The sequence below is a fragment of the Girardinichthys multiradiatus genome, chromosome 15, assembly GCF_021462225.1.
Source record: "Girardinichthys multiradiatus isolate DD_20200921_A chromosome 15, DD_fGirMul_XY1, whole genome shotgun sequence".
Classification (NCBI taxonomy): Eukaryota; Metazoa; Chordata; class Actinopteri; order Cyprinodontiformes; family Goodeidae; genus Girardinichthys; species Girardinichthys multiradiatus.
Genome location: NC_061808.1, coordinates 34579948 through 34592611, shown reverse-complemented (window position 1 = coordinate 34592611; position 12664 = coordinate 34579948). Strand labels below are relative to the sequence as shown.

At 39.6% G+C, this 12664-nt stretch overlaps 1 protein-coding gene across 5 annotated transcripts in view; it reads right to left on the bottom strand.

The window, feature by feature from the left end:
- enah (ENAH actin regulator) overlaps positions 1-12664 on the bottom strand; it is a 158408-nt gene that overhangs the window by 108711 nt on the left and 37033 nt on the right. The window contains exon 1 of one of the 5 annotated variants that reach the window (XM_047387914.1): positions 4279-4381. The exons of 3 other annotated variants lie outside the window; for them this stretch is intronic. Coding sequence is in view for 1 of the 2 variants with exons in the window: in XM_047387911.1 (XP_047243867.1) it covers positions 975-988 (14 nt within the window). In the remaining variant the exon portion in view is untranslated. Of the gene's footprint in view, positions 1-974; positions 1163-4278; positions 4382-12664 lie in introns of those variants that run through there. One more of the 5 variants, XM_047387911.1, reaches the window with a different exon arrangement.

Here is a 12664-nt window from a genome sequence, read left to right as displayed (position 1 = left end):
TTCCATTTACAGTTTAATACAAGCTTAAAAACATTACTTGCATTTTTTTCCCCCCAAATGGAGCTTGAAAGAGACTTACTATGAAATTTGTATAACACTGGAATTGGGCCAGACAGCACTTTATAGTAAGGGGTTATACTTTTCATTCATAGAGGATGTAGAAAAAAATATTTAAATGTTGCTACTTGTAGCTCTTAAAGAGAAAAAAATCATCTAAAATTAATATGATTTCAAACACAACATCCACCTACTTATATTTAAGTTAAGTGAAAATATTCTGCTTTAACCAACAGACACAGCTGGCAGTTCCAATCGGAAGTTTACTCATTTAGCAGAAAGTTTGATCATTAAAGACTAAAAAACCTCAACATATCTCAGGGGCATGAAGATGCAATTTACCCCTAAATGGCTAAAAACAGCTCACCAGTGATTTATAGGGACCTAAATCAGCAGGGGATCTTCACACTCAAGCTTATGGGATAACAGACAGCACAAGCAATAGGAAATTCAAAAGTATAAAATTTTCATGACCAAATGAATTCTTTGTGAAGCCAACATTTACAAGCCTGCAAAGTTTTTAAAATGAATTTCTGATGTTTCAATTTCACAGAACTGCAACAGCAGCTACAGAAGCAATGAAGGAGAAAAGTGCCGCATCACTTAATGGAGAGACGAATCCTATACTGTAAGTGAAGTGGAAACCCCTCTGATTGGACTCTGAGGAGTTGAACAACTGAAGCCGATCTAAAAATATAAAGCCTTCTCATGTGGGAGAAAGGAGTTTCAACAGTGGCACAGAATACTGAATGAATTCATAGACAGCCCTAAAAGCTAAAGTGTGTTTCTCTTCTGAGAGGAATGAGAGGCAGCAGAGGTGAACAATAGTCTTGATGGGTAGATAGAACTGCAGGAAGGAATACATTAACCCCACTTCTAAAGCTTCACTCGTTTTATAAATGCCTCAAAAAACTTACGTGTCATGGGTCATCCTGGCGTTGGTAACAGCTGAAAGTGACACCTTCACCTCATAAAATATAATAAAACTAGAGTTGGTTTATTCTAGTTCTTTGAGTGTCCACCTTATCTACAGACTGACTGACTGAACAACTGCCGGGCTGACTGGTGGACCTTCCAACTACCTCCCAGATGGAAATGTGAACCAATCTTTGGAAAGACAGCAACAGTAGAAAGGCACCCAACCAACCACGAGGCTGCAGTCCCCTCTCTGGAGCCTGAGCTAAAAGTAGAGCAGCTGAGTGGGCTCATGTAGGGGGTGCAAGAATACCTCTAACCACCGTCCTGAAATAGATCCAATGACCGAAACATGTCATCATCCTGAATTATGTGGGGGGATTGTTAGCATCTCGACAATACAACGCTGACTCATTATAAAGCAGATGTTTCCTTCCATGTCCCATCCTGAACATGAGGAGAAGCAGGTACATCAGCATTAGAAGGACACTGTTATTTATTATTTGAATGATGGGACCACAGCTGCCTCATACCAGCAACATCAAGGATTAATATTATCATTTTTCTTCTAGCACTGGATGAATTCCTTACCACAGAGGACTTCATGAGCTAATTACCTCTATTAGAAGATTGGATTAGAACCAACTCTTACCAGTAAACCCCCAAGGATTATTAATGTCATTTGATTTGTTTTTCTGTGTTTGATTTTCTGTATCATTGTAATGTTTTTCCTCATGTACAGTGCTTTGAGTGCCTTGTTGCTGAAAAGCACTATATAAATAAACTTGACTGCTATACATCAAATATTCCTTTGGGATGATCAAGCCTTTTCATCCCACGGCTGCACAGAAGGAATCTGGCAATGATCTGAAGGCAGCTGAACTGGTCACCAGGTACACTGATGGCAACACACCATGCTGTAACCGATAAAAAATCTTGCATCCGCCCTGCTGTAGAAAGCTCATGTACTGACCCTTCGATTCCCTGTGAAGATCTCAAGGACTCAGAAGGCTTGAGAGAAAGGGATCTGGTCAGATCAGAACAAACATCAAGCTCTTTTGCATCAACTCAACCTGCTGGGTTTGAAGGAGAAAACATGTTGAACAAGAATTTAAAAAAGGCTGACATAAAGCGGAACAACTGTACTTCACTGAGGGGCAAATGAATGTGGTTATTTCCCCTGAACCTTGTAGAAGGTTTATGAATGAGTTGCCCTGTTTCACAAATATTCATAATACACTGCTAAGGCAACAATGAAGTGGCTAAGGTGGAAGCACAACGAGGTCATAAAGTAGCCTAGTGAGCCTTCAGAACTCAATACTACAGAAAATCTATAGAGGGAGCTTTAAATTACCAAGTAGCAGCTAAGAAACCTAAATTAAATTACAGAGAGAATCCCTCCTGAGACATGTGAAGTGGTGAGCAGCTACAGAAAATGTCTGTGAAGAACCCGTTATTAGCAAACACAGCGCTAAGTTCTGACTCATGCTTTGAAGGGGGATCACAAAGGAATTTCAATTAATAACATGCAAACCAATTTTTTTTACTTTCATGCAGCACATTTTTCCAGAATATTTCATAGATATTCTGTCTCTCCACATCAAAATGAAGCTGATGTAAAATCTAGAGACCTTACTATTGTTTGCAAGTCAGCAAACTAAGTAAATCAGCAGTAAACATTCATTTCAGGGATACTGTTCCTTGAAGCAAGGATGTGTTGGAAAGGCAAAGTCAAAGTAAAGAGCTCAAACTATACACAGTGACTGGATCAGAGCTATTTCTAAGGAAAAATAAATACATCACATAAATGCAGCTGCTCTCTAAAGCTAAATGTGAAGACCACTGGGGAAACCTTTCAAAAAACACAAAGGTTTTATGGACAGTTCTCATGAGTCAGGGCAATGCAGAACCTATCTGTGATCCTTTCATAACTGCCTTGAATGTAGCATGAAGAGAGCCATCGGTGACTGACTATGCTACACAAGTTGGTCAAACATGACCGATACGTCATAAAAATCCCTCACCAACACCTCCTGAAAAATGTAGGTCACTGGCCATCTAATTCAAGTATTAAACTTATTTAATTGAGGCTATTGAGCTAACAGCACCTTCAACTTGACATGCCAGGAAGAACTGCAATGTTACTTTAAACAACTACGCTTCGTTAGTTGAAAAAAGTACAAATAAGCATTATTAGTGAGCAGTTTTCTTTTTTTAGTAAAAACTCTGGGAACAAAAACAAAGGTTTGCTTTCTCACATTTAAAAATAGGGGCACAGGTACTCCACATGCCTTGATGAGCATTATAGAAAGGACTTGTGGTGTATGTGAAGTCACAGAACGTCTTGACCCCAATAGGACCTGGAGTTTTAAAGCAGTTTACATGAAAGAAAGATGGAGGTCGGAGGTCGAATGTATCCAGGTTCTCTCTTTGGCACAAACTAGGAGTCATGTTTACTGGTGTGATCTAAAGCGACAGTGGAGCAGACCTTAAATAGATCAGGCTGTCTGCAGATTCTCATCATTAGGTTTCAGTGTGAGCACATGGACTGGGACTAAGCATGTGCTAACCAGGGGTTTTTCATGTTTAATAATACAAATTTACAATACTGATGCAAAAATTAAAAAGAAATCTATAACATGATCAAATTGTTACTTAAATCAACGTTTATTTTTACTGCTGCTGACATTAAATATTACATTTACAATATTTATAACATTTAACCAATTCTTATTTTGATTTTGATACACAGACTTTTGAAGTTGCACTCTTTATAGAGTTGAGAGTATAACAAGTTATTCTTGGCCAGATAATTAGACAGGCTATTTGCTCAATTACAGCTTTCAGTCAGTCTGCTCAGTGCTGGCCAACTGTAATTTTTTCATAAAAAAAAAAAAGAAATGATTTTTGGTGCTTTAGTTTCCACATCGACACTGTCCATTTTTCTGCATCTGGAAATATTTCCAAACAGCACAATTTATTGTTTTGGTCAGCAGAAAACCGTGTAGCAGCTTACTTTCAGTAAAGCCACAGGAAAGTGAGGGGTTGTGTGGTGCTACCATTTGTTCCTTACAGCCAAAGTAATCTCAGGTCACTCTGGCACTTTCTCTGTACTCAAATCAAAAGGATTAAAATTGTGGAGTCAGTATGATGGAAATATTTTAGCAGTTTTGATAAAATCCTATAGCTTGATACTGATAACAGGCCCTGGCCTGGAGTGAACTGAACTAATAATTGTTAATATAAATGTAAAAAAGATTATTTATTCAGGCTGCTGAAAAAATATTAAAAACAAAAACAACTGACCTGTCTGTAGGCAGATGATGGACTGTATCCAGTACTCACAAAGTTTAAACTGAAAAGTGTTCTGATTAGTCTGAGATGACTGAAGTATTTCTGGAAACTATAGCAGGCTTTCCTGGGTTAAGGAACTTATTGATTAGCATGTAAACTGGGAAGGAAGGATCGAGGGAAGGAAGAGAAAGCTAGAAACATCCATGGCAATAAACCTGACTAAATGGACAGAGTGAATGTAACACTTCTTTTAAAGTTTCCCACTCCCCCTCCCTTCTCCTGCTTACTCGCAAACACTCTCCTTTCATTCATCCTTTTCCCTCTGGCTCATACTTCTGAACCAATCCTGTCCCTGTATCTTCTCTTCTCACACTCTGTTCATCCAAACCCCTCCTTCACTCTCTCTCCATTTCTCCCCACCACCATTCCTTTTGTTCTCGGTCTCTCGTCTTGTCTCCTCGCCTCACCTCTCATGCTAATGGGCCATTGATGTAGTCTCTATGGTGATGTACTTTTCATCCCACTGGAGAGTAATGGGCCAGTGGACAGAGGATTAGAGGAAGAAAGCAATCTGTGAATGTTTGAGCTCACAATTGTGTGGCAGAAACACTGTACACACAGACTAAGTTAACTACGCATGAGGGTAAGTGTATGTACATGGAAAACAAAAAACACAGATGGGCCAGCATCACTTGATTTGACTGTTTGCAGAGCAGCAAACATGAGCTCTGTGGGTTAGCTGTTACCATAATAAGCACCAAGGGCCCCACCTATTAAACTGCAGTGTGGCTCCATGTGGACACACAGGAATATGAGTGGGTGAAAGATTAAGAGGCAGACTTTCAATATCACAAAAATATTTCCTGTCCACAAAATGAGCAATAATCAATTTTTCCATGGTGAGAAAGCAAAAGGATTTATATTGGAAGCTAACCATAAATAAGATGCCAAATTATTTCAGTTAGAGGTTTTGGCCTGAGAGCGGATCCTCAAAGAGCTCTGCAGGAGGCAAAGCCTGGTCCAACTGGTAAACAATAGGAGGGACTGAGAAAATGGCTAGTTGTCAGCAGTAGAAGCATGATAGTTAGGAAGACTTAAAAGAAAGAGGAAGAAGAATAGCTAAAGGTTAACTAAAGTACACAGATAATAACGTCCCTTTACATCTACTCTACACTTGACCAAATATTTCCAACTTCTAAGTTCTCAGTTGAGTTCCAGTAACATTTTATTGGGATTTTAGGGTGAATGACCACAAAAAAATACTATGACATTTTTTATAAATAATAATCTGAAAAGTGTGGCGTGTATTTTGTATTCAGACTCACTGTCAGCACTTTATTGACACATGACATTGCGGTCATGTGACCGCACTTCCCGATCACCATCTTGGGTGGCAGCTGCAGTCTGTTTTCCTTGTTTTAGCGTGATCAGTGAAGCAACACTCCAGACCATTCATTTAACTATAGGGAAAACTTGCTTAATTGTGGGTTGTGCTGCGCGTGGCGGTCAAGACCAACATTCAGTCTATTGTCTGGCAGCCATGATAGAAAATCAGTATGAGAAAACTAAAACACAGTACACAACGTACACAACGTCGACTACTGTGGCTGGTTCGAATATTCAGGGCGGATTTGGACGGCTTGAACCTCACTCCTCACGCCCGAATGTGCAGTGCATATTTTGTGACAGGAAAATAAATAATATTCGTCTACATTTATTGTAATAATAATATTCTGAAAAAGTAGTGGCAGCACTCAGCACTGCCACTCGTCAGTCAGCGCTGTGAACTACTTCAGTTAGCTGCGCTCTCACGCCTTGACCTGCTAGATGTAGGCTGCAATTTACCTTTACTCTTATTCTGTAAATGTATTATCTAGTAATATAACTATTATGTAATAATCCAATAAAAGGCAATATTGAACTTGTGGATTTTTGCGGCCAGTCGTCCTGATTCGCGCTAAACAAACCAACATATGGATCCACCTTGTTGATGATCGCAATTTTGTTGAGGTACATTGCCTTCTCAGGAGGTTGTAACGACTCTACATACTTATCCAGGGTCGAAAAAGTATTTAGTGTTGCAGTGTTGTGAAAAGTGCGAAGCGATACGGAGACACCCAAGATGGTGGACTGGATGAGGCTGCGTCTTCAGTGACAATGAAACCCCCCATTCATTCATTTGGCTTCAGGTCATTTGGCTATGTCTCTAACAGCTTTGTACATTAAGAGTCTGAATATCAAGACCATTCTGTTTAGCAGAATAAGAATAGTTTAGAATAGATTCCCAACTGGATTTAAGTCTGGACATTGACTGGGGCATTCTAACACATGGATATGCTTTGATCTCAACCATTTATAATTGTAGCTTTGGTTGTATGCCTAGAGGTGTTGTTCTGCTGAAAGGTGAACCTCCACCCTGGTCACATGTGTTTAAGAGGCTTTAACAGTTTTGCCCCAACAAGATATCTGTAGCTCTTCCAGAGTAACCATGGGTGTCTTGGCTGCTTCTCTGGTTAATGCCTTCATAGTCCAGTCTGTCAGTTTAGGTGAAGGACCATGTCTTAGTAGGTTTGCTCTTGTGCCTAGATCTGAATGAATGAAATATTCTCATTGAATACTTTGTTCTGTACAAAGCTGAATGTGCTGACAACAAAATCACACAAAAATCATCAATGGAAATCAAATGTATTAACCAATGGATCCCTGGATTTGGAGTCACACACAAAATTAAAGTGGAAAAACACACAACAGGCTGATCCAACTTTGATGTAATGTCCTTAAAACAAGTCAAAATGAGGCTCAGTATTGTGTGTGACCTCCACGTTCCTGTATGACCTCCCTACAACACCTGGGCATTCTCCTGATGAGACGGCAGATGGTCTCCTGAGGGATCTCCTCCCAGACCTGGACTAAAGCATCCACCATCTCCTGGACAGTCTGTGGTGCAACGTGACGTTGGTGGATGGAGCGAGACATGATGTCCCAGATGTGCTCAATCAGATTCAGGTCTGGAGAACGGGCGGGCCAGTCCATAGCTTCAATGTCTTCATCTTGCAGGAAGTGCTGACACACTCCAGCCACATGAGGTCTAGCATTGTCCTGCATTAGGAGGAACCCAGGACCAACCGCACCAGCATATGGTCTCACAAGGGGTCTGAGGATCTCATCTCGGTACCTAATGGCAGTCAGGCTACCTCTGGCGAGCACATGGAGGGCTCTGTGGCCCTCCAAAGAAATGCCATCCCACACCATTACTGACCCACTGCCAAACCGGTCATGCTGAAGGATGTTGCAGGCAGCAGATCACTCTCCACGGTGTCTCCAGACTGTGTCACATCTGCCACATGTGCTCAATGTGAACCTGCTTTCATCTGTGAAAAGCTCAGGACGCCTGTGGCGAATTTGCCAATCCTGGTGTTCTCTGGCAAATGCCAAGCGTCCTGCACGGTGTTGGGCTGTGAGCATAACCCCCATTTGTGGACGTCGGGCCCTCATACCATCCTCATGGAGTCAGTTTCTAACTGATTGTGCAGACACATGCACATTTGTGGCCTGCTGGAGGTCATTTTGCAGGGCTCTGGCAGTGCTCCTCCTGTTCCTCCTTGAACAAAGGCGGAGGTAGCAGTCCTGCTGCTGGGTTGTTGCCCTCCTACGGCCTCCTCCACATCTCCTGGTGTACTGGCCTGTCTCCTGGTAGCGCCTCCTGGCTCTGGACACTACGCTGACAGACACAGCAAACCTTCTTGCCACAGCTCCCACTGATATGTCATCCTGGATGAGCTGCACTACCTGAGCCACTTGTGTGGGTTGTAGAGTCCGTCTCATGCTACCACGAGTGTGAAAGCACCACCAACATTCAAAAGTGACCAAAACATCAGCCAGAAAGCATCGGTACTGAGAAGTGGTCTGTGGTCCCCACCTGCAGAACCACTCCTTTATTGAGTGTCTTGCTAATCACCAAAGTTTTCCTCCTGTTGTCTATTTCATTTGTACATCATGTGAAATTGATTGTTAATCAGTGTTGCTTCCTAAGTGGACAGTTTGATTTCACAGAAGTTTGATTTACTTGGAGATATATTGTGTTGTATAAGTGTTCCCTTTATTTTTTTGAGCAGTGTATTTACCAGGGTTCTGATATGTTCAAAAGAAATTGAATATTGTTTTATACTCTAATCCTGCTTTAAACCTTTAAAGATGTCATCCATCACCAAGGTAGGTGAGAAAAGGTAAGTTTATTTATATAGCATTTTCAGTAACAAGACATTCAAGGCACTGTACATGAGGAAGAACAATTACAATACAATCACAAAGAAAATAAACACAGATACAGACACAGAAAAACAAATCAAATGACACTTATAATCCTTGGGAGTAATAATAATAATCCTTCCAAGTTTACTGGTAGAACTTTCTTCCAAGCCACTCTTAATAATAAAGCATCTTATGCTAAAAGAAGATAATATTGACAGAATTCAGTGGAATGATGAGACTAACTAGGGAATCTGAGTCACTGCTTTAATCCACATTTTCAGGTACTAATAATATATTGCTTTTACTGGTACTGAAGTTGAACTAAGTAATAACAGTCCATTGTAGTCTAACTAAGAAAGTTGGGTCATTGGTGTAAGAGCAGCTAGAGTCCAAATTACTAATAATATTTGGTTTTCGCTGGTAATCCTTCTGATAAAACTATAAATTAATGAAAAAGTAATGAAATACTAATAATAATTGGCTTTTGCTGGTAATCCTTCTGAGAATAGTCTGAAATAGTTCAAAAAACCTCAGCAGGTTTGGCACAGCGCTGATGGTGTAGGGGCTACAGTCCTCGCATGGCAGCTGTCCCGGGTTCGAGTCCCAGACCCGGCGACATTTACCAAATGTCTCCCCCTCTCTCTACTCCTCTTTCCTGTCTACCTACTGTCAAAAATGGAAAAATAAAGGCCACTAGTGCTGAAAAAATATCTTAAAAAAAAAAAAAAAAAAAACCTCAGCAGGGGTAAGCAACACACATATAAGTAAAGATTTAGCAAGGGTACGGTGAAATCTTGAGGGTGCGAATATATATAAGACCGGAGTGTGTTTGCAAGAATTAGACTGTGAGCACTGATAGAAGTGCCATTGTCCTTGAGAAGAGAGGTGGAAGTTTCATCAGTTGACCGCATAGTCCTATCAGCACACAGCTGGTAGGGGAGTGCTGGGGAAGAGCGTCTCTGTTCTTTTTATTAACTAATTAGGTGGCTTTTAAAACAACTGGTTCGCACTAGATTTTATTTAGAACCATCAGAGTAAAGGGTACAGAATAAAAATGCACAACAGAATTCTCAGATTTTAAATTGTAAAAAAACTTTGGAAACCATGTTTTTCATTCTACTTTATAAATAGAAACTACTTTTTGTCAGTCACATGAAATCCAATAAAATACAGCTTTGGGTTGTAACATAAAAAAAACCCACTGAGGGATATGAATAGTTTTGTAAACCAGTGTATGCATCACTATGCTTTGTTAAATAAAACATGGAGTTCTTTTGTCACAATGCTTTGGATGGGGCTCAGCTCATGTCAAGGCTAGATTTCATTACATCCCAGAATAATGATTTTTAATGGCAACAAGATGTGGGGAGAAACCAGGTTTTAGATGCCTATAGGAAAGTTTGACTAACCACAGTCTTCCTTTAGAAAAAAGAAAAACTAATCTCAGCTTTCAATCCATATTCAAGAAAGTTCCCAACAGTTATGGTCTTATCCTAATAAGGTGAAATACACCGTGTCTGAGAGAAACCTTAGAGTACAAGTAGAGTATGTAGAGTGGATATAAAAAGTCTACACACCCCTGTTAAAATCACAGGTTTTGCGATGTTGCTTGGATGAATGATTCAGAGGTTCTTTTCCCCACCTTTGAAATGACCAATCCTACAATACAACTCAAATAAACAAAAAACAAAATTAAATATTTTAGGGGGGAAGTGAACTTAAATAATGTAGTTACATAAGGGAGGACACCGTCTTATAACTGAGGATGTGGCTCAGAATTAACCACTACATTATGCTGGTGTAGATTCTCTGAGCTGGACCGCAGAGTGAAGGCAAAAGGGCCAACAAGTGCTAAGCATCTCTGGGAACTCCTTCAAGACGGTTGGAAAACCATTTCAGGTGACTACCTCTTGAAGCTCATCAACAGAATGTCAAGAGTGTGTGGAGCAGTAATCAAAGCAAAAGGTGGCTACTTTGAAGAACCTAGAATATAAGACATATTTTCAGTTGTTTCACACTTTTTTGTTCAGTATATAATTCCACATGTGTTAATTCATAGTTTTGATGCCTTCAGTGTGAAGCTACAATATTCATAGTCATGAAAATAAAGAAAACTCTTTGAATGAGAAGGTGTGTCCAAACATTTGGTCTGTACTGTAGTTCAGTTGTTCTACTACGCTTTTCCTTACATTTTCTTAGTCCCACACTACAGCAAACGTTGTACAGGGAGATGCAAAGCATCAGAGGAATCCCAAGTAGACCATCATCAAGTGGAGAAAATATCGCTTAACAGCGACATTAGTCAGAACTGGATGATCATCCAAAACTGATCTATAGACTGGAAAAATGGCCAGGGAGGCTGCCAAGGGGCCTATAGCAACATTAAAAGAGCTGCAGGAAATTCTGTCTCATGTGTCTGGGCTATGGGGTAGGGTTGCATAACCGAAGCCTTGTCTTATAGAACAATTTAAAAAAATGGATCCATTTAAAATTTGCAAAAGCATATTTGAAGTCTCCCCAAAACACCTGGGAATTTATGTTGCAGTTCAATAAAATCATGGTGGAACTCAGCTTAAAAGGGTCTGTTGGTGCACAAAAAAGAAATATACTACATAAAGAGAAACCAAACCAATAGTAAAGCAAAGTGGTGGCAGCATTGTGCTTTCTAGTATTTTTCTTTAGCTGAAACTGAAGCCTTAGTGAAGGTGAAGGCAATTGTTAACAGTTCCAAATAACATTGCACACTTATGTAACCTATAACTTTTGTTTTCATTTTAAATTTTTCACCCTATGTAATTTCAGTTCGTTTTTCAACCGAGTTGTACAAATTATTTCACATTACAAGTGGAAAAGTTAAAAAAATATTTAGGCTAGATTTGGATTGATTTTGGTTTTTTTTTACTTCACAAAAAAGCATTTTAAGAGGGGTGTGTAGACTTTTTTTCAACACGATGCAACTGTAATGTATTGAAGCACCTGGCACTACTATACACGGTCAGATTTATTACAGTATGTTCAGTGAAACAGTAGGCAAAACATTTTAGATATAAAATGGTGACAAAAACTGACTGCCACAGCAAGGGGAATGCTTTATACAACCTTATTCCTATACCCACAATGCTTTGCTTGAATTGTGTGCCTGATTTCTTCGGCCAGCACTTTAAACCAATTTTCTCTTGCAGAACAAATATGAAAACACAGTAATAGCAGTTTTCACACTTTAATGGGATAATATAATCATAGCTACACCTTCATATTTCAAAGATTGGCATGATCTGAAGAAATGATTGCATATCTCAGCAAATTTAGGTGCCTCTTCAACTAAATTGCCACAGATAGACAACAGAAGTACAAATCTAATTTACAACCCCAATTCCAATGACGTGTTTAATGTCCTATTAAAACCTTAAGAACCCATTAACCCTGTATTTCAACCCCATCAACATGGGGTAAAGATTTTCTTTTCGTTATGTTGACATAGTAAGAGTAAACCTACAGCATTTTTAGTGGTTGCTTCAAATTGAGATTCTTCAGCCACATTAATCTTGATTCCTCGTTTGCGATAGCCAATGAAAAAAAACAATCCGCTGAAAATGTTGTTTCACTTTGGGTGCATGTTTAGCACACAAACCAGCTAAAGATAGAAGCTAAGCTTCATCTGATTACAAGCACAAAAGGGAACAAGGAGTCATATTCATTACTGGAAGTTACAAACATACGTAATCCTACACCAACACCCCCCAAAATAAAGGAGGTAACATAGATAAACTAAAAGAAAAAAAACATAGTAAATGCAATTAAATACCTATATGTCATACACAGTACTTCCATCTGAGGGCACTAGCATCTTAAAAAGCCTGTCTTTCACTCAGCCTTTCTGTCACAAATCACTCCCATCACTAGTAGCCATTTATGTTATACGAATGGCAATCTTCTACTGTTTCCAACTTGAACCAGTGAATCTGAAAATGAGTCTTTACTAAAGTAATACACTAACTCTTGTGTGTTTGATGTTGGCAAACAGTATGCCCTAAGACTTGCTCCACATGAATTGTAACTACATATGATAATAACCTTGCTGAATATCAGGGTGTCTGTAATGTGCTGCTGGGAAACGCTGAGATGCCTTTTGCATGCGAGGGTGATT